Source organism: Portunus trituberculatus, chromosome 13, assembly GCF_017591435.1.
Source record: "Portunus trituberculatus isolate SZX2019 chromosome 13, ASM1759143v1, whole genome shotgun sequence".
Lineage (NCBI taxonomy): Eukaryota > Metazoa > Arthropoda > Malacostraca > Decapoda > Portunidae > Portunus > Portunus trituberculatus.
In genome coordinates, this window is record NC_059267.1 from 10,437,459 (window position 1) to 10,459,958 (window position 22,500).

Below are 22,500 nucleotides of genomic sequence, written 5' to 3' on the forward strand. Positions count from 1 at the left end.
AATGTCACCCTTTACGCTCTTCACTCACGCTGGGTGAAGGAGAGCGTGACTTTTGTTAAATATGAAGAAAATGTCAGATTAATCTCTTTTTTTTCTTTTTTCTTATCTTGTATATGATTTTTTTTATTCTTTTTTTATTTTCCCTCCTTTTATTTTTCTTTCCTTATCTGTTTGTCGTTATTGTTTTTTTTTTTTATTCTATCTCTCTCTCTCTCTCTCTCTCTCTCTCTCTCTCTCTCTCTCTCTCTCTCTCTCTCTCTCTCTCTCTCTCTCTGCTAATAAAATGACGTCGTAAGATTTTGTTGCTTTCCATGTTTTATTTTGTTCTTTGTGCATTGTTATATTTTGGTAGAGAGAGAGAGAGAGAGAGAGAGAGAGAGAGAGAGAGAGAGAGAGAGGAGCTATAGTAAATATTCTTGTATGGGGAAAAAGAGAGAAAGAAAGAGAATGAAATTAAAACTTATTTCTAAAACTAAAACGTATTAGAGAGAGAGAGAGAGAGAGAGAGAGAGAGAGAGAGAGAGAGAGAGAGAGAGAGAGAGAGAGAGAGAGCAATGACTGACTGAATTTAGAGCATCAACACATGTAAAGAGATATATATATATATATAGAGAGAGAGAGAGAGAGAGAGAGAGAGAGAGAGAGAGAGAGAGAGAGAGAGAGAGAGAGAGAGAGAGAGAGAGAGAGAGAGAGAGAGAGAGAGAGAGAGAGAGAGCAATGACTGACTCAATTTAACATCAACGCACGTAGGAGGAGACAAAAATAACGTCAAAATTATGTAAACTGAATCAACAATAGCCGGGGTGCTAATCCGTGAGCGTTCTCCCGGCAGACTGACGTGCCGCTGATAACGCGCGAAGACGGAAGAAAAATCAAATACAAAAATAAAATATTGTTATAGTTATCAATGTGGAGTCCGTGTTGTTTCCTGCCTTTCCCAGTTGGGGGCGGGCTGGGGGGGAGGCGGGATTCAGAACAGGGGAGATGTAAAGTCAGGTACATATATATTATACGATATCTCTACGTCACCCTTCCTCACTGTAGGCTGTGTTGTCACCATACTGCCTTATATACCATACTTCCAGTCACTATCTTCTTACTCTACTGCCCCCGTCACCATTTTCGTCACCATACTGCGCCATCATGTGAAATTTCCCATACACCATACACTGCTGTATTTTATTTTTGCTGTTGTTGTTGTTTTTATTCTCTCTCTCTCTCTCTCTCTCTCTCTCTCTCTCTCTCTCTCTCTCTCTCTCTCTGTTAATAAAATTACCTGTTTTTTTTTTTTTTTTTTTTTTGCTTTCCATATTTTTTTTTTATTTGTGATAAGTTATATTTTGGTAGTATCTTTACGAATGAGAGAGAGAGAGAGAGAGAGAGAGAGAGAGAGAGAGAGAGAGAGAGAGATTAAGTAACAAGATGGCGCGTTCACAGCAAGCAGAATCCAGTGATGTTGACGCTCTCTCACACTCTCTCTCTCTCTCTCTCTCTCTCTCTCTCTCTCTCTCTCTCTCTCAGTGAAATAAATGAATAATGAATGAAGGATGAAGAACCACACCAGATAACAAAGATAGGACGAGTTGGTGACTTGAGCATTTTTCAGCACATCCTTCCTGTTCATACTCTCTCTCTCTCTCTCTCTCTCTCTCTCTCTCTCTCTCTCTCTCTCTCTCTCTCTCTCTCTCTCTCTCTCTCTCTCTCTCTCTCTCATTTTTGGTCTCCTATTTGATGTTCTCCCATTCTCGTTTTCTTTAGTTAGAATAAAGAGAACAAACTATTTAAATTTCTAGCGTTTTCTTTAAGTTTCTCCTTTTTTATTGACGCTTTTTTGTTTATTTATTTTTTAATATTCATATATCGCGTAGAAAAATAATATCCACGTGTCTCTCTCTCTCTCTCTCTCTCTCTCTCTCTCTCTCTCTCTCTCTCTCTCTCTCTCTCTCTCTCTCGCTTGACTTCCGAAAGATAAATTTAGATACAGTAATACGCATTAGTTAATTATTTTGTGATGTGGTAACCCTTTCAGTATCAGGACGTGTTTCCATATTCTTTCTGGTTACTATTTGATGATTTTATACAGCATCAGAAACTTACTTTGGGGATCAAAATAGTGAAGACTTTGACCATTAATCCTCTGACTTCCATAGACTCTTCCTAATGCCAATAAAATGGTCTAATCACAAAGAAATATCAAGGTGAAAATACGTCCCAGTACTGAATGAGTTAAGGGGTATTTAAGTTGCACTCTTCATTACCATTACAACGATACAAGGACATTTGACGATTTCACAAGGTTATTACAAGTTTTGACGGATGCAGTGTTTAGAAAGGACACCGCATGCTCTTCTACAGTGTATGCATCGCGCTGTTCAAGTTAGATTTCAAAGGCAAAGTGGAAGAAAGTGACCCAGAAAGAAGCTCAGTAATAGGGAGGTCAGGAAGAGAGCTTTAAGAAACTAGATAAGAAGGATGCCTGGATTTTTTTTTTTCATAGTCTATAGCGCCTGTACGTCTACTTGAAGAGTATGGGAAGCGCTGTCCATCTTCCACCTATTAGCGGCGCAGGTAATTTTATTTATAGTGGCATCCATATTAGGGCCAATATCACCACCCAAGCGCATCTTTGGTGTAGCAATTACAACTCCACCTAGAACCTGGCTATCATGGTGACTGTAGCTATCTTTAAACCACTCCATAGATGACAAAGTTTCAAGGCGGCACGTGGTGGGATTCGAACCTACATAAGGACGTCTGCCCGATTCCACGTTCACCACTTTGTCCACTACGCCACTGTATGTGAGTGATAGGATATTTTTATTTATTGATGTTTTCCAGCCCTTTCACTGCTACTTGATACACTTTTCCTTTATTACCAACCACCGTCGACAAATCGCCACTTGCTCTACACTCACGGCTAACTTTTAAACTAGAAAGAAATTGTAACATATATTATTTTTCGTCGCTAACTTTTCTATGTAAGGATTTCACTCATTACTTCTGGTGTTGCTAACTGTTTCGTTCACGTATAGATCCTTTTATTTTCTCTTTCTTTTTTTTTTTTTACCTTTTATTATTTTTTTTTTACTTTTTTTCAGTTTTCCTTGTGTTTTTACGGTTCTTTTTTCTATTTCCTGCAGTACGATATCAGAAGTAACTCTCAGCTTTTACTTTTTTGGTTCTTATTCAATACACTTCAATACAGTGCAGTGGAACCATGCGTGCTTTGGGGTCAGAGGGATCTCCAAGCGCGCGGGTTCGAATCCTGTCCACGGTCCGAGTGTAGGTTGGGCTTCCTCACTCGGGGCAGCGGTTTCCTAGCGGGTGGGCTTTGAGATAGGAGGTACCACAAAAAGTATCCCCTTTAGCCCAGAAATTCCCGTGAAAAAGCCCACATGGTAAAAAAAAAAAAAAGTGATTTATCTTTCTCCTGCTCTTCAGTGTATGTGAAGCTCGTTTTCTCAAACCCTTCTGTGCTTCGCCTCCACTGTTTCGAAAAGGCTTTATTTAGATTTACACGAGTTTATGTGTTTTTACGGTTCTAGAGGCAGATGGACGAGATTTCTACATTATTAACTGTAGAAACACTCTTGAAAACCCCGCTAATCATCTCTGTGGCCTCGGAAAAGAATCGTGGTGAGAGAGCAAAGTGTTTCTAAATACGGGCCTCCAATACCACATGCACAAGTGACTAGCTCATCTGTCGCTACTTGATTCGCACGCGGGATCCAGAAGCGACTTTATCCTCTACAGAAATGACTTGCTTATTCACGCCCAGTTCAATGCCATGTAGAAGTGACAGGCTAGCTTATTCACCCACTCTTGTTTAATTCACTGTAGTACAACCTAAGCCCCGAGCTGGTGCGAGAGAGTTAGCCAAGAGAAAAGGAAGAATGTCTTGAAATCTTCCTCTCAAGCAAGTTCAAGTCATAAGAAGATGGATGTAGTCAATTTTATCCTATCCACTTTCTCTTCAAGTTTAAATTAATCGTATCCATTCCATCTATACTTTTCCTTCAATCCAGTACCCATCTCTATCCTGGCAACCAAGTGGGCCTTTTATTTTCCCATTTATTTGTTGATCATGGCAATTTTCCCCTCTTGCATAAAGGGAAAAAAATCCCTTTCACCTTGTTACTCAATTTCGCTTGGTTATGATATACAGAAATGACGAAATGCTCTTCACTCCAACGCTCGCCAGTGACACAGCCGCTGTTCTGTTCTTCATGTCAACCCTCTTAGTTTCTCTTAGTGTGCGTGGTTTGGGTGGCTGTGGCGGTGGCGTGGCGTTGTAACCCGAAGCGCCACGTGTGTCTGCTTCCCCGTCACCCACCCTCCTTCTCCCTATCCCCCCTCCCTTCCCCCTTCCACTAGCTGATGCACGGAGGCCATCTTGATAAAAGTTGACAGGGGGTTACAACATCCGGACTCCCTGCCTGCCCTCCTGTCACCGTCATCACCATCACTGTCACCATCGTCACAACCGCCACTGCCATCCTGTCTTCGCCACCATTATCGCTATCTGCTACCACCACCACCACCACCACCACCACCATTTTCATCACCACTGTCATCATTATTGTTATTGTTATTGTCATCATTATTTGTTGCAGCTTCGTCTTGCTATCAGTACCACTTTAACCACTGTTGTTGTTGACTCTCTCTCTCTCTCTCTCTCTCTCTCTCTCTCTCTCTCTCTCTCTCTCTCTCTCTCTCTCTCTCTCTCTCTCTCTCTCTAAAGCCTTATTTCTTTAAAGGTTAGATACTTATAAATAGCGTAGCAACAGTAGTAGTAGTAGTAGTAGTAGTAGTAGTAGTAGTAGTAGTAGTAGTTGCGGTTATTGTTGTTAGAATAGTTATAGTATTTGTAGTAGTAGTGACATGTAGTGACAAGTAGTAGTATAGCAGCACTGGGACACATTCGTACCATGAGATTTGTGTTCGAATAGGCCATTTCATTGACATTAGGAAGGGTCTATGGAGGTCATCACTATTTCAATCTCCTCACATGAGTTTCTGAAGCTGTACAAAATCACCAAATAGTAAGGAAAATGAATAGGAAAACGCGTCATGGTACTGAAGGGGTTAAGTAATGACAGTGGTAATAGAAGTGGTAGTTAAAAGATGAACCACCACCAGCACAACCACCACCACCACCAACACCACCAACAACATCATCAACAACACTCCCATCACCCCATCAGTTCATCCCATCACCACAGAGACAAAAGGGCGACACGAGAGGCGAGGAGAGGGGAGAGGAGAGGAGCGGGAGAGCGGAGTGAGGGAAGAGGGAAGAGAGGGAGGGAGTGCCAGATCAGTAGCCAGACACCCTTACTTGAGTGCTTCTCCTCCCCTCCCCTCTTCCCTTCCCCTTGTTCCCTCCTTGCCTCCCTTAGGACATAATGGAAGTTAAGGCCTTGTGTCCGCTGCCCCTTCACACCACGACACTCTGCCATAAGTGGGGTGAAGGAGGTGTGTGTGTGTGTGTGTGTGTGTGTGTGTGTGTGTGTTTCAGTGGGTGTCAAGGAATGGTTTGTGTGTGTCTGAGAAACAATGACAAAAAAAAAAAACACCACCACCACCACCACCACCAATAGTAATAGTAGTAATAATAGCAGCAGAAGTAGTGATAGTAGTGGCACTAACAAACAAGCACAGCACTCAGGTGAGACACAGAGGCAGGTAGGACGATAACAACAGGTGTAAAGGAAGGAAAGGGGAGGGAGGTAGGTTGTAAAGGGGGAGAGGAAAAGGTGGAGGAGGAGGGACCAGGTGAGGTGGAGGAGGAGTGTGACAGGATGTGGAGGAGAGGTGGAGAGAGAGAGAGAGAGAGAGAGAGAGAGAGAGAGAGAGAGAGAGAGAGAGAGAGAGAGAGGCGGGATGGGGGTGAATAATGGTGAAAGAGAGGAAAGAGATTGAAGGGCAAATGAAGGAGAGAGAGAGAGAGAGAGAGAGAGAGAGAGAGAGAGAGAGAGAGAGAGAGAGAGAGAGAATAGACGTATATAAGTAAAGGAAATCCTATTACTACTACTACTACTACTACTACTTCCACCACCACCACTACCACCACCACCACCACCACCACCACCACCACCACCATTAACAACCTCACAAACTGAATAAACTCCAAACAAGATAACAACACCTAACTCTCTAACTACCTCACCACTGCCAGCCTCGCCATCTTACCTTTTAGGGCGGTGCGTGCATGTTGGGCGCCGTAGTAAGAGTCGGTAGCAGCGGCCCAGGATCCCGTCATGTCGTAGCCTCCGTAATTAAGAGCAGTGCGAGGGAGAGGCGTCTGGGGTTGAAGCTGTCGAGAGGAAGGGCAGTAGGGTTCGATTAGGTTAGGTTAGGTAAGGTTTGGTAAGGTTAAGTTTGATTAAGTTTGGTTAGGTTAAGTTAGGTAAGGTTAAGTTTGGTTAGGTTAAGTTTAGTTAGGTTCGGTTAGGTTAGGTTAGATTAGGTTTGGTAAGGTTAAGTTAGGTTAGGTAAGGTTAAGTTTGGTTAAGTTTGGTTAGGTTAGGTTGGATTAGGTTTGGTCCGGTTAAGTTAGGTTATGTAAGATTAGGTTAAGTCTGATTAAGTTTGGTTAGGTTAAGTTAGGTTAGGTTAGGTTAGGTTGGGTTGGATTAGGTTAGGTTAAGTTAGGTTAGATAAGGTTAACTTTGCTAAGGTTAAATCAAGTTTGGTTTGGTTAAGATTGGTTTGGCTTATTTTGATTTAGTTAAGTTTGGTAAAGTTAAACTGAATTAGGATTGGTTGGCTTAATTTTGGTTAGGTTTGGTTAGAATAGGTTAGATTTGGTTGGGTTTGCTTTGGTTAGGTTAAGATTAGTTTAGGTTAAGTTAGGTTAGGTTAAGTTGCATTACGTTTGACTTGGCAAGCTCCAACCCATTCACTAACAAACACAAACTTGAATACGAGTAACTTGATTCAAAAAGCCTTGCAATCGAAAATGTTGCTATTAACTTGATGAAATCCCCTTTTTGTGCTGTACTTAATGGAGTTGATGGCGTGGTACTGAGTTGAATGATAGAGGTGTACAAGAAAAGGGAAATTCGTTTAGGAAAAGTGATTACCTGTTAACAAATGAGGGATACTATTAGGGAAGGACAGAGAAGGTTAGAGTTTAGTGAGGAAAGCATGTTGTTAGAGGAGGGAAAATAAATTGAAGGACATGGATTATAAAGAAGAAGAAACGTGTTAGGAAAAGTAAATAGAAAGTTATGTTAAATGGAAAGGGAGCGGAGCTTGGGGAAAAAGAATTGTTAGTTGATTATTTAAAAGAGAGATAGATAGGCAGACAGACGAAACAAACACAAACAACCCAACACACAAATTTTAAAGAAGAGTAACAGGAGAATTATAGAAGAACACAGGATTTGAAAAATGTCATCTCTAGATTTTTCCTTCATTAATAAGACCAAAGAGATTACGAAACGAAAGGAAAGAGAAAGAGAGAGAGAGAGAGAGAGAGAGAGAGAGAGAGAGAGAGAGAGAGAGAGAGAGAGAGAGAGAGAGAGAGAGAGAGAGTGCTTCCCTTTCCTGGCTAAACTAAGGAGGTTAGCGAAAGAAGACAAAAGATTTATACATGAAGAAAATGAAGAACGGATGTAAGAAAAAAAGATAATAGCATAAATGTAACTCAAAACTACATTACGGATAGAAGCTTAGGTTGGGTTAAGTTACGATTACATTAAGTTAGTGTGTGTTATATAGAGATAAAGATTAGTGGGATTAAATACGAAGTTAAGATAGACTGGGATAACACACACAAAAGAGAGACGGATATGGATGACTGTAGAGATAAAATGATGATAAGGAGACGCGGTTACGATAGAGTAGGATTAGAATTGAGTTTATATTATGTTAGGTGAGACTCAAGCTCGGTTAGAAAAAGTTACGTGTGTTAGAAAGATTTTACATTAGGTTAGTTACGATAAGATGGGACTATTTTGTTATATCAAGTTACGTTATGCTGAGATTACGTTATATGTTAAGTTTTCAGTTAGGTTAGGCTTAGATAAAAAAAATACCTCCATACATTTCATCTCTATAATTAACACAGGTGGGTGGGAAGTTAAGGACAGTGTAAGGGGGCAGGTGGAGAGATAGAGGGACGGGGAAGGAGGAAGACCACATGAATAACTGGATAAGTGTGGCAGTAATATTGTTAAAAACCTCAAAACTCGCGCAGGAATGCTTTAAAACGTTCTCTCTCTCTCTCTCTCTCTCTCTCTCTCTCTCTCTCTCTCTCTCTCTCTCTCTCTCTCTTCAGTTCAGACTTTGGAAATTTATACATTGAAGAGACTGGCAGAAGACAATCATATCAACAATAGATTAAACAGAATGGATAAATAAACAAAATACAAATGAAGTAAAGAAAAAAAATAAAGGGTAGAGATAGAACCAGTTAAGAAATAATACCTTCCACTAAAACCTGGAAAAAAAAAAATAAATAAATAACTAGACTATTTAAATTAAACCTGGAAAACCAGTTAAAATCCTCCACCCAGAACGTTTTTGAGCCCTGAAGGGGGTGTGAAGGAGCGTGTCGCCTCACCTGGTTGAGTGCCGGCAGGGTGGTGGCGTTTGGCAGGGGGCAGGACTGTCGCTGGTGAACCTGGCCCGTGCTGTACATCCGCTGCGTGAAGTTAAGCGGTGGTGTTGGCGAGGAGGTCTTCATGGTGTTGAGTTCCTGCATGCCATATTCCTGGGCTGTTGACGGAGGGAAGGGGGAAAGGGAACCGTGAGTCTCGTTGATTAATCCCTTTAGTGCCATTCTGGTTACTATTTGGTGATTTTATACAGCTTTCAGAAATTTATGTGACTATTGAAACAGTGAAGACTCAGGCCATTAATCTTCTGACCTCCATAGACCCTTCCTAATGTAAATAAAATCGTCTAATTGTACCCAAAACTCAGGTAAAAATGCGTCCCAGTACTAAAGGGGTTAAGTTAGATTAGTTTCAGTTACGTGAAGAAGAACAGCAAAATGGTAGAGTGATAGGAAAAGAGAGAAAATGGAGCAGGAGAAGAATAACAAGAAAAACAACAGAAGGATAGGAAGAAGAGGAGGAGGAGAAGAGGAAGAAAAGAAAAAGAAGAAGAACATGATAAAAACAACAAAAAATAGAAAAAGGCAGATAAATGAGGAGAAGAATAATAACAAGAAACTCAATAAAAAATAGGAAGGAAAAGAGAGCAAGAGGAGGAGGAGGAGAAGGAGTAGGAGGAGGAGAAAAAAGAAAAATAATATATCAAAACCAACAAAATAACAAGAAAAAGAGAAGCAAGAAAAGAAAGAAAAAAAGAAAGAAGATAAAAACCAAAAAGAAATATAGGAGAAAGAAAAAGAAGAAAAAAGGAGAAGAAGAGAAGAAGAAGAAGAAGAAGAAGAAAAACAGATCAAAACCAAAAAGAAAAAGAGAAAAGAGAAAAAGAAGAAAAGAGAAGAAGAAGAAGAAGAGGAAGAGAAGAAGAAAAAGAAGAAAAAGAAGAAGAAGGAGTCAGGTGGTGGTTTTATTACCTTGCTGGGTCCACATGTTTGCGGGCGTGCCAGTGACGTCCTGCATGGTGGGCGTGTACGTGCCGCCCCTCGTGGTGTACATGCTGGGGGAGAGGGAACGGGTGGCACGTGAGGAAGAGCAGGCACGTAATGGTGGTGGTAGTAGTGGTAGTAGTAGTAGTAGTAGTAGTAGTAGTAGTAGTAGTAGTAGTAGTAGTAGTAGTAGTCATAATTGTAGTAGTAGTAGTAGTAGTAATAGAGAGGAGAAATAGGGAAGAAAATACAAGAACTAGAGGAAGGATGATGATGATGATGATGATAATGATAATGATAATGATAACAACAAAAACACCAACAACAATAAAAGAAAAAGATATAGAAGAATGGAACACTCTCTCTCTCTCTCTCTCTCTCTCTCTCTCTCTCTCTCTCTCTCTCTCTCTCTCTCTCTCTCTCTCTCTCTCTCTCTCTCTCCCCCCCCTTCACTCATGCACATACACACCCGCACCCATTTTTTGAAACAGAAGAAAAAATGAAAACAAGACAAAGTTAACATATTTCGGGTTTTTCTTTCTTTGTCAACGTGTTTTACTTTTCCTTATGACAAACAGCCTGTGTATCAGCGGCTTCCTCTTCGCCCTCGGCCTCTCCCAGCCGTAAAGAACACTAGGCTCATCTTATCAGGCAATGCGGTTGTTATTCACATATTTTCCCTGTCCATGCCTGAGAGAGAGAGAGAGAGAGAGAGAGAGAGAGAGAGAGAGAGAGAATGAAAAAATGAAAAGCAATAAATAATCTGAAAAAAACAGAGAGAGAGAGAGAGAGAGGGGGGACGGGATATCTGACCAACAAACAAATTCTACTAAGCCTAACCACGAACATCCTGACGAGGAAATGTAAACAAACAAAAAGGTAAACAAAACAAACACGAAAAAGGAAAAAAATTGATATGTGATGAATAAAAGAGAAACAATTTTTTTTTTTTTTTTCGTTTTCTTTGCTGGAAAAATCAGGAATGACGGTAAAAAAAAACAAAAAAACTAGGAAGACTTCATTGTGTGGAGAGACAATGGAACACACACACACACACACACACACACACACACACACACACACACACACACACACACACACACACACATGTATTAATAAACTTGATATGACATGAACTAAGAGAAATATACAATTATGATCATGTAAGAATGGTAATGACGATGATGATGATAATAATAATGATAATAATAATAATGATAATAATGATAATAATAATAATAATAATAATAATAATAATAATAATAATAATAATAATAACATTAGTGATAAAGATAAATGAGTCATGAAAGAAAATTAAAAATCCTAGTAACTAAGAGAGAGAGAGAGAGAGAGAGAGAGAGAGAGAGAGAGAGAGGAAGGGGGAGTAGAAAGGTACAGATGACCGGACATGGCTAAGGATGCATGTACCAGATGGACACACACACACACACACACACACACTCTCTCTCTCTCTCTCTCTCTCTCTCTCTCTCCACAATAAAATCATCTCCTTCGTAACAATTGCTTGCGGTGCTTCATGGGACACACGCTGCCAGACCTTCCCGTGTCCAAGCTACACACAAACACCACGGCGCCACCCACACCAATGCAAGCTCCTAACTCTTAACCCCTTCAATACTGGGACACATTTTTACCTTGAGATTTGTGTAGGATTAGACCTTTTTGTTGACATTAGCAAGGGTCTATTGGAGGTCAGAAGATTAATGGCCGCAGTCTTAACTATTCTAATCCCCAATCAAGTTTCTGAAGGTGAATAAAATCGCCAAATAATAAGCAGAATGAATATGGAAACGTGTCTTGGTACTGAAGGGGTTAAAAGAAAATCCCCACTTGAATGCCAGTTCTCTTAAAGTTTCCTATTATAATGTGTACTAAGCAAGATGTATTTACTTATTTCTGAATTAATATGTCATGGTGTTTTTTTTTTTTTTTTCTCTCTCTCTCTCTCTCTCTCTCTCTCTCTCTCTCTCTCTCTCTCTCTCTCTCTCTCGATTTTCAGATAGTTTTTGTTTATATTAAATGAATACTTATTATCTCCTCATTTGCTTCGTATACTCCAATATTTTTTTCCGTTTTCATAATGATATAATCAGAAAATTTAGTTGGAGTGACATTTTTGTTATTTTTATTCTCTTTCTCCCTTGGTAACAATGCAGGGCTGCCAACTGTGTGAGCAATGGGTGTTGGCAGCACTGGTTAGTCCTTCCTGCCAGTTATGAGGCTTGGTAAGTGGAGTGGCTGGGGGCGCGCGCCTCTCTCCTCACACAACGACAAGCCTAAAACATAATTGGCTTGGAGTGGAATTTGCTCGGATGTGGAAGATTAAGAGACGGTTGATTATGCTTGTAACTCTCTCTCTCTCTCTCTCTCTCTCTCTCTCTCTCTCTCTCTCTCTCTCGTGATCACTATTTATCATCGTTTTCTCTCTGGATTTTGTTTTTCCAAGATGTTGTTGTCGAAAATGAGTTATTATTATTGTCACCATTGTTGTAATTGTTAGTGTTTTATTCTGTTGAATCTACTACTGATGTCAACACTTCCACCACCACCACCACCACCACCACCACCACCACCACCACCACCACCACTACTACTACTACTACTACTACTACTACTACTACTACCACCACTTCTTTCACTCTATGTTTGCGCTGCAGTAAACAAACAAGCAACAAATAGCTGAGTCACACATATTTTCTTAGTATTTCCCGCAGCACCACGTCCTGGACAACTTCCATCACTAAGTTCTGAAACGTTTCCATGCATCTTATCTCGGCTCCGCTTGACACGTTTTTCTGGAAGTTACTCGGGTTTTCGTGGAAATTTTAAGGATTTCCTATATAGAAATTTTAAAGGTTCTCTCCCCCATGAATTTCTATTAGATATTGCTGTCGTTTCTGAGCATATGTTCATGAGTGTAGTGATAAACCAACAACTGATTTCTCTCTTTTATAAGGCTGTAGTGGAAGTTATTGAGGGTTTTAAGTGTATTTTCATGGTTTTAGTGATGATAAGTTTTTTTCGTGGAAGTTATTGGGAATTTCTAACCCCTTCAGCACTGGACCACATTTTTATCATGAATTTTTGGTGTGCTTAGACCATTTTATTGACATCTGGAAGGGTCTATGGAGGTCAAAAGATCAATGGCCACAGTCTTTACTATTTTAATCCCCCACATAAGTTTCTGAAGCTTTACAAAATCACCAAGTAGTAAGCAGAATATGGAAACGCGTCATGGTACTGAAGGGGTTAAGCGTGTTTTCATATTCGTTGTTGTAGATAACATGGATTCTTCCCTTACATTATGATCCACTGCAAGGTTTAGGAATTACAAGCATGATTTCGTGATTGTAGCGATAATTTCTATAGTATCCTAAATCATTAACGTGAAAACACTCATAAGAGCTCAAATGATCATCTCTTTGGTTTTTTAAATCAGTCCTTATGAGGAAACAAATCGATTCAGAGTATGCTTCTGTAATTTTCGTCTTCCTACCACTTGACTTCTTTTGAGAGAGAGAGAGGTGTCAAGACATTTGCTCCCTAATTTTGGATAACCCTTCTTACCTCGAGAACCAGCATCAAGTGACCCTTCTTTTAACTTTGTGGTGTCCTTGGCTGGCCTTCTCTCCTACATAAAAAAAAAACAGCATCGTAACACTTGAAGCCTTCTTATGAGAAGTTGTCTCTGCCCCAGGGTGGAAACAGAAACGCGATTTTCTTCATAATTAAAATCCATGTTCTTTAATATTTCGGCGTCTTGTACCAGTAACTCTCCTTTACAAGTTAAACATTTCAAGGATAATTTCAGGAATCTACAGAACTTGAAAATAATTCTGCATCATCAATAGGGAAACCAGACTAGTATTCAGGGATTTGGTAGAAGTGGCAGGTGAGGCATGCACGGTTATTGGTCATGATTATAAACAACGTGATGGTGTCGCCGTGGCCTCCCCTCTGAAACCTTCTTCAGCAAATGCACCCCAGATTATTGATGCGAGCGTTACTTTCCTAATTATTCGTGATATGTGAACGCTGGCCATCAAACTAACTCTGCCAGTTCACCAACGAAAGGCAACGGAGCGCTTGTCGGTGGAGCCGTTGAAAGACACAGCTCGCTCTCGCCCTCGCCCGCTCGTTGGCAGTATGGCCACGGTTATCTTATACAATGCTCACACTATTCCCGCCGTTGATCGCACTCCCTCCTCGCTCGCAACCATCGCCTTGGAAAACAGTGCTGCTGAGGGAACAAAGCGCTGCAGAACACTGATTTTAAAGTTTGAAATCTTCTTTATACTAAGTTATCCATACCATCATAGAGAAACAGAATGGTATTATCATCACAACTAAAACAACAGTTAATTTAAAATCTTTCCTATACTAACTTGTCGATTCCTGGAAAGAGTAATAAGGATGACATTGCCAGTCGCGACATTAACACAACGGACAGCCTACAGACTCCCTCAGCGGAGCCCCAGCACGGAAATGGTTAGGAAACACTCTACGTATTCTGTAGAGGAAAACTTCTCGGCATTACTCATTTCTAGATACGAAACATCCAGGCAACAACAACAACACGTAACGCTCTGACGCCTCGTGTGCCAAGGCAGTGATGGCATCATGTTCTCATCAGGGATTTGATACAGTTAACCCCTTCAATACTGGGACGCATTTTTATCATGAGTTCTTGGTATGATTTGACGATTTTATTTACATTAGGAAGACTCTATGGAGGTCAGAAGATTAATGGCCACAGTTTTCACAATTTCAATCCTCACATAAATTTTTGAAGTAACCAGAATGAATATGAAAGCACGTCCAGATATTGAAGGGGTTAAGGATGAGAGAGGATTGCACCAAGCCAAGGATGTTACAGAGGGTTTCATTACGCGTAGGATGATAGAGAATTAAATTAGGTTAAGGATACTATAAAGGACACTTTGATCAAGTTAAGACTACTATATAGAGAATTTAATCAGGTTAAGAATACTAATAGAGGATTTGACTAAGTTAATGAGCATCAAGTTAAAGATGAGACAGGATTGGATTAACTTAGGTGATTTAGAACCTAGTGAACAAATTTCCTCATCATTGTGAATCATTAAACAATAGTAGTAGTAATGGCAACAGCAGCAGCAGTACTAGTAGTAGTAGTAGTAGTAGTAGTAGTAGTAGTAGTAGTAGTAGTAGTAGTATTGTAGTAATAGTAATAATAATGACAGTAGTAGTAGTAGTAGTAGTAGTAATAATAGTAGTACTTGTAGTAGTAGTAGTAGTAATAGTAGTAGTAGTAGTAGTAGTAGTAGTAGTAGAAGTAGTATTGTAGTAATAATAATAATGATGGTAGTAGTAATAGTAGTAGTAGTAGCAGTAGTAGTAGTAGTAGTAGTAGTAGTAGTAGTAGTAGTAGTAGTAGTAGTAGTAGTAGTAATAGTAGAGTATATAAGGCTTCCAATGCCACATACATAACATTATTCACAGATACTTCTTTCATAACATCGAGTCAACCAGAAGGATGTTAAGATGTCACTTGTTACTCACCATTGATCAGGGCCGTGGGGAGGTGGCGGCGCGGCGACCATGTAAGTGTAGTGAATAACAACCTTGTGTTCGGAGGAAAAGATCAAAGTTGAGGTTCTACATAACATTTTTCCGTCCTCTCTTCCATTTAGGCCCTGTGTTATGAGCAGCTCTTGTGTCTCAGCGGCAGTGTTTTCAAATGTGATGAATTTGGTTAGTCATGTTTGGGTGAGTGTTTTTCTCATTAAAGGTGGGTGCATACTGTCTATTTTTAGATCACTACAGTCATGAAAACGTATAGTCATGAACACATCCTTCAAAATCTGAGTATCTTCCACTAGGGTCAATTAAACTTTCGCCTAACTTAACCTGGAGTAATTCTTGAAAGTGTTAATAACTTTCTTAATATATCTTAATAACCTAACTGAGCCTAACTTAACTTGGAATAATTTTTGGACATCTTAATAACTTCCTTAGAAAAATCTTAATAACCTAACTTAACCTAACCTAACTTCCTTAAAAAAATCTTAATAACCTAACTTAACCTAACCTAACTTGGAATAATTTTTGGAAATCTTAATAACTTCCTTAAAAAATCTTAATTACCTAACTCAGTCTAACGTAACCTGGAATCACTTTTGAAAATCTTAATAACTTCCACAATACCCCGTTAAACTATTACCAAAATCATAAAAAAAATACACTAGAAAACCTCATTATCTTCCACTAGAACGTGTTATACCATCACCACAACCGCGAAACAAAAAAAAAAAAAAACTAACTTCCATTAGATTCTAGAAGTGAAGGTCAGACGCAGAAATTTTTCAGAACTTGGTCCTAGATACGAACCAGCGACTCTGAAACTTCTCGCCCGTAACATTACCGACGCATTGCAACTCGTGTGTGTGTGTGTGTGTGTGTATGTCGCCTGGGTGCACCGGAAGCCCCTGTGTGACGGTGCGTGATACTGATTTATTACGAATTATTCATAGCTGTTTCTATTACTATATAAGGAGTGGTTTTTTTGAGTGGAAAATTTGGCGCCTGTCCGTTGTAGTAGTTCACGTTTTCATATCTACTTTCCTCTTATTTCTGTGACGACTTCGGTGCCACTGTGGCGGGAAAGTTTTCCTCGTGTGTCCTTTCAGTATAACAGGACAGGCCTCTCTTGTACGTATACCGAGCACTCGCCGCCCTTTGTAGTTTCCCTTTCCGCTCTTGGAAGTAGGTTAGGTATATAGCTGTGCACTTATGCATCACATTATGACAGAGTACAGTACGTATTTACATGTTGGTGGGTGCTTGAGGTCGCAGTATCCGGTCGAGAGAGAGAGAGAGAGAGAGAGAGAGAGAGAGAGAGAGAGAGAGAGAACTGAAGCATTTGAATCGAACACCTGAAACTCAATCCCGAACCCTAACAATCAATCAAAGCCTCCCTCTAGCCCTGCAGATGGAGGCCACCAGCACAGCAGCGCCGCCTGGAGTGTGGTGGCGACGAGGTGGACATACGCAGTTCGTACCCGAGAGAGAGAGAGAGGAAGAGCGAGCGAGCGAGCGAGCCAGCCAGTGACCTTGAAATACCTGCCTTCAACACCTGGGCACATTACGTAAGTGTTATGAGTCTACCTGTACTAATTAAAACCATTTACGTGTGTTTGTTTTGGAAGAATGTCCTTATTTTTTTTTCTTTTTTTTTTTTCTTTTTTTTTTGTGGGGAAACAGTGAATGTGGACTCGAATACGTGGACGGGTGGAAGGTTGCCGTGTTATCAAGGAATCTCAAGGGCACAGTTCTAAGGTGGGGTTTTACATGACACGGCTGCCTTCACCTCTCTTGATACTTTAACGAAAGGGAAAATAGAGCAAGCTGTTTGTGTCTGGTGGCGGAGAGAGAGGTGAAGTGTGGACAACAGGGATTTGAGGGGTGTCTGGGATGGTTTCGTGAGGTGGTTAGTGGCTCAATATGTGGAGAAAGATACAATAGGTGTGTGTGATAAGATGTGTAAGTTTTCTAGGGTAGACCAAGTAAATTAGAAACAAGTTGACGAGAGAGGAAGGTGCTGTTAGTGAAGACAAGGGAGGTTAGCGAAAGGGAAGTATCGGCTGACTGATTATCTCCCATAGAATAATACTGGAGAGCCAATTGAGTGTTTAGATGAGCTGTTTAAGAGAGAGAATAGAGTAATTAAGACATTTGTTACCGGAAAGCTGTTGTTACGAGTACTTAAGGAGAATTAAAGAACATTTGACGAGGTTTATATACTTACATAGAAAAACAGGCCACAGCAGAAGGGGGTTATATTTTGGTGTATATAAAGGGAATATTAGTTATAACCGAAGTAAAGTACAGATGACTCGTTATAATAAAGATCGTTTTGGAGTTACAGGAAGTAGTTACGTCGCGTTGCCTTGTTCAGGACTGCTGGCCATTCAACATTCTCCTTCATTACTGAGGTCCTTTTTAAAAACCTGTCACGTTTTCAGTTTAGAAGCACCGGGAGGAGAGGTAAGAGAGGCGGCGATAAGAGAAAAAGATTACACTGCCTACACACACACACACACACACACACACACACACACACACACACACACACACACACACACACACACTTCAAAAACTACGATAAAGAAACAAGAGAAGCCCTATCTCACAGTAATAGTAACTTGTTGAAATCGAGGCGACGGAATCCAAGTCCCCACCTGGCCACACGCTGCACAGGTGAGAGTTAAAATCGCGGGGACACCGATTGCTCGATCAGGACGCTTGATAATTTCGAATCGCTTCTGATAACTTGGTGATAAATAACACTTCCCCGATGACTGACTCCTTCACTCACTCCTCACCTGGGACCGGTTTTGCAGGCGCCCCGGGGTTCCTAGCGAGTTCCAAGGACGCGGCACTCACCTAGGAGGGTAAGGAGATGCAGGAGGAGGTGCCAGTGAGCCGTGCAGTGCCTTGAAGTGTTGGGTTTAGGAGCGCTTGTAGGAGTGACTGAGCGCTGGTCATCTTACCAATCACTCGAAGCTATACTGATGAGCTGGACTTAATCACCAACTACTTGATAACACGATAGCACCAGATACAGCCTGATAACGACTCACTCTCCTCCTCTCACTCCTCCTCCTTCGCCCTCCTCCCACTCCCGGTCCCGTCAGCGCTGTGTTCCTAAGTTATGTGTCGTGTTGGCATAATGTTTCGCCTCCAGTTTCGGTCTAACGAGAGGCACATTGTGAGCGTTGTGTTGATGTGTACAGGAACGTGGCGACGATTAGTGGTGATAACTGTGTGTGTGGGGGGGGGGGTGCCCGGTACGTGTGGATGTTTTGTCTATGAAGTCTCTGGTAATGGATAGCAAGCCGAATTTTCCAGTTTCCATTATCGTTAGCTCCGATTTTCTTTCAATAAACAAGAAAGAAATAACGAAAATCAAGATACAATTACTTAAACTCATCCGTCTCACTCCTACCCACCTGACCGCCTTATCCACCGCATCCACGTGACCCCACACCGCCCCCACCACACACAGGACAGGGAAGCACCGCGGCCAGAACAGCAAACAAGGGAATGATAGTCAAGATAGCCAGGTTTCCCTAAGCAAATTTTCCTCGGACACTCGCCACAACAGTCCAGTGGAAACTCTTCTTCATTGCTCCAACTCTGAATCGGAATAGTTTAAGTTACGAATTTAATTAAACTGATGATTTACCAGTTGTATAGATTCAGGAAAGTGGTGAGTTTAAAGAGGAGGAGGAGGAGGAGGAGGAGGAGGAGGGCGACATTCAGTTACTATCTGCCTTATCAAAGCTACCTTGATTTTCCGAGATACAGATAGATAAGGTGATGGCTATGATGGTTACCTGCCAAAGCTTCAATGCCGTAACCTAACTAGCCAAGGAACTGCTAACGAGGGACGCTACTCTAGTTACAATCTTTAGGAGTGTCACTAGGGCAAAGAGAGGGTAATGGATGCCTGAATGATAGAAAAAAAATGAAGTAAACGTGTAATTTAAGAAAAAAAACTAACTAAAGGTGTAATTTAAGAAAAAAAATGAAGTAAACGTGTAATTTAAGAAAAAAATTAAGTAAACGTGTAATTTAAGAAAAAAATTAAGTAAAGGTGTAATTTAAGAAAGGCATATTATTGGTTCAGATTAATTATTTTCTCACCTGTGATGAAACTAGACAGGTGCTACAATGAAGTACTAGTTAAACGATGTTTTGTTCCTTTTTATTCATTCCTTGGCAAGGTTGAAATTGTAATCCTAATGAACATTTACACATCGGTCTCATCTCTTTCCCTCTCTGTCTCCTTTCCTTCCTTCCTTCCTTTCTTCCTTCCTTCCTTCCTTCCTTCTCATTTCTTCCCTTTGTGTTTGATAATTTTGCCCATCTTTTTACTCTCTATTTCCTTCCTTCCATCTTTTTACCTTCTTTATTTCCTTCCTCCCATCTTTTTATCTTCTTTATTTCCTTCCTCCCATCTTTTTATCTTCTTTATTTCCTTCCTTTCATCTTTTTCGTTCCTTTTATAATATACAAGTGATGATAAAAGGGTTGATCATTTTGCCCATTCTTTTTTTCCTTCCTCCTTCCCTCCATCATTTCTCTCTTTTTAGATAGTATACAAGTGGTGAGAATAGTAGTAGCAGTAGTAGTAGTAGAAAAGAAGAAGAAAAGGAGTAGTAATAGTAGTAGAAGTAGTAGTAATAGCGGATATAGTATTAGAAGAGCACAATGCACCACATCATTTCCCACACAAAGGATAAATAATGGACTAGTGTTTTCCTGCCACGTGTTGTTGAGTCACGCCTCGACCGCAGCCACTCTCAGTTCAAAGCATCGCCATGTCCTTTTGTTGAGCCATTCTGTTCCTTCACTGAGAATATCAACGAGGCGAATACTCAATTGTTGGGATACTTTGATGCAGTGTTGATTGGTTTTTCTGTGCGTCTTTATTTGTTTGGTGTGGAGGACTGTATTTGATGTTCATGTGTGAGTGTGGGTGAGAGAGAGAGAGAGAGAGAGAGAGAGAGAGAGAGAGAGAGAGAGAGAGAGAGAGAGAGAGAGAGAGAGAGAGAGACTATGGTAATTGTGAGAAATATTTATAGTCGACATTTTCACTTCCATATCAAGATGTTAATTCTCTCTCTCTCTCTCTCTCTCTCTCTCTCTCTCTCTCTCTCTCTTAACGCGTATACAACTCAACATTTAATTTCACTGAGACGAGATTAATTTGACTGATTGACTGAAAGACTGAGTTGACTGACAGAATTGACTGACGTAACTTGTTCACTCTCCCACTTATTCACTGCGCTCACTCACTCAAACCAGCCAGTCAACCAGTCAGTCAGTCAATCAGTGCACTCACCAATCAGACATTACACGTAGACAAAGACTGACAAATCAACACGGACGCAATCACCAACCCTACCTACCTAACACTCTCCCCTCCCTTAACCCATCCTCCAGCTAGCCATCCACCCCTCACTCCCACACCCCGGGCTAGCATCGTGCAGTGGCTTATCAACCAAGTCCTCCACTTTGTCAGGTAAGAACGAGCCTCTGATTACCTTATCACTGCCACTGACAACATGGAAACCACTCACTCCCCGTAAAAATAAGGAACAGTACAGGTAATAACAAGAATGCAAATTAATGATAGATGGTAAAATTGGTACAGGTCGATGGGTTTTGGTAGAGAATGAGGAAGATGTGGGCATTGGAACGTATATACTGCGAGATGGAGGTGATAGAAGTGGTGAAGTTGGTCCATCTGATAAAATGTTGACCTTGGAGTAGAGAAAAATTGAGTAAGTCGCAGAGTAGAATTCACGATAGACAGACACAGAAAAAAGAAAGAAAATAAATAAACGTGACATGAAATAAAGTAAAGTTAGTCCATATGAGATTATTTTGACCTTGAGATGAGAAGTGCAACAGTCCAATAACTACAAAAATAAGAGAACATTTAAGAGTAATAGAGAGGTAATGGTGCTCGGTAGGAGATTTAACCACTGGGTATCAAGAAAGAATCGCAATTATTCGGAAGAAGTAAAAAAAAAAAAAAAAAACGATTAACCAAACATGAGAAAAAAAGTCAAGAAAAAAATCAATTGTGAAGATACTAACGTAGATACAACGAGGAAATTAAGCGAAAAAAAAGAGAGAGAAAACGTCGCGCCACCGAAGATAAGACAAGCAGTGAGTGAATAACGGTGACGAAAAGAAAAAAAATTAAGATACAAATCAAATCAACACATCAGGTGGCAGGCCATCGTCAAGGCCAGCCTGAGGTCACCTTAAGGCCGGCGCACAGGTGAGGCGCGACAGGTGAGCCCCGCCTTAGCACTCTCACTGGGATATGTAACAATTCACAACACTAAAAGCAATGAATCAAATCTTTATAAGCACTTACAAGAAGGAAAAGGATGAAAAGCGATAGATTTCACATTTTTTTCCCTTAAAATGTTATGAGGCGGCTGTAAAGAGAGAAATGTCCCAGAGTGCTTAGTGGTAGAGGAAAGATGTGTCAGATTGAGAATAATGAACTAAACCACTTAATTCAAACAGCTAGACTTAAACCGCGTCACTGCATGTAATTGGCACGAGTCTAACCAGTGAAATGTACCGTGTAACTCTGTAACGAGAACATTGCAAGTAGAATAGCGTTATCTAAACAAGAACCTAACCTAACCTAACCCAACCTACCCTAACCTAACCTACTCTACCCTAACCTAACCTAAACCTAAACTAGACAAGTAAGGAACCTAACCTAACCTAACCGTCCGCATGAAGTATATCGCCCAATACAGTGTCAGAAAGAAGAAAATACGATAAAATGTCTATGGTTCTGATGATTATTGGCAAGATTTCATGTATTAGTACCTTTAAAACTACGCAATTTTTAAGGGCATTTCTATGGTTCTGATGATTATTGGTAAGATTTCTAGTTTATAATGAGAAACTTAGAGAATTGTGGTGAGAGAGCAAGACGTTTCTCAACACAGAGGGATAGACTGGTTAAAGCACCAAGACCAAGAAAGTGACTGGCTGAGTGACTGGGAGAGACTTGGTGACTGAATAACGGTGACGAAAAGAAAAACAATTAAGATACAAATCAAATCAACACATCAGGTGGCGGGCCATCGTCAAGGCCAGCCTGAGGTCACCTTAAGGCCGGCGCACAGGTGAGGCGCGACAGGTGAGCCCCGCCTTAGCACTCTCACTGGGATATGTAACAATTCACAACACTAAAGCAATGAATCAAATCTTTATAAGCACTTACAAGAAAGAAAAGGATGAAAAGCGATAGATTTCACATTTTTTTTCCCTTAAATGTTATGAGGCGGCTGTAAAGAGAGAAGAAATGTCCCAGAGTGCTTAGTGGTAGAGGAAAGATGTGGTGGCTGGAT

The 22,500-nt window shown here is 40.6% G+C and overlaps 1 protein-coding gene and 1 long non-coding RNA gene across 8 annotated transcripts in view; one reads left to right on the forward strand and one right to left on the reverse strand.

Moving 5' to 3' along the window:
* The window catches only part of LOC123503310 (chitinase-like protein PB1E7.04c), a 55,756-nt gene that overhangs the window by 16,421 nt on the left and 16,835 nt on the right, over positions 1 to 22,500 (reverse strand). For all 7 annotated transcript variants that reach the window (XR_006674406.1, XM_045252983.1, XM_045252981.1 and 4 more), the window contains exons 4-6: positions 9,536 to 9,618; positions 8,570 to 8,724; positions 6,193 to 6,316 (exon numbers count right to left, since the gene is read on the reverse strand). Coding sequence is in view for 6 of the 7 variants with exons in the window: in XM_045252983.1 (XP_045108918.1) it covers positions 6,193 to 6,316; positions 8,570 to 8,724; positions 9,536 to 9,618 (362 nt within the window). In the remaining variant the exon portion in view is untranslated. The remainder of the gene's footprint in view (positions 1 to 6,192; positions 6,317 to 8,569; positions 8,725 to 9,535; positions 9,619 to 22,500) is intronic.
* The window catches only part of LOC123503315, a 44,568-nt gene continuing 38,618 nt past the window's right edge, over positions 16,551 to 22,500 (forward strand). Inside the window, exon 1 of the long non-coding RNA XR_006674408.1 lies at positions 16,551 to 16,695. This is a non-coding gene — a long non-coding RNA (uncharacterized LOC123503315). The remainder of the gene's footprint in view (positions 16,696 to 22,500) is intronic.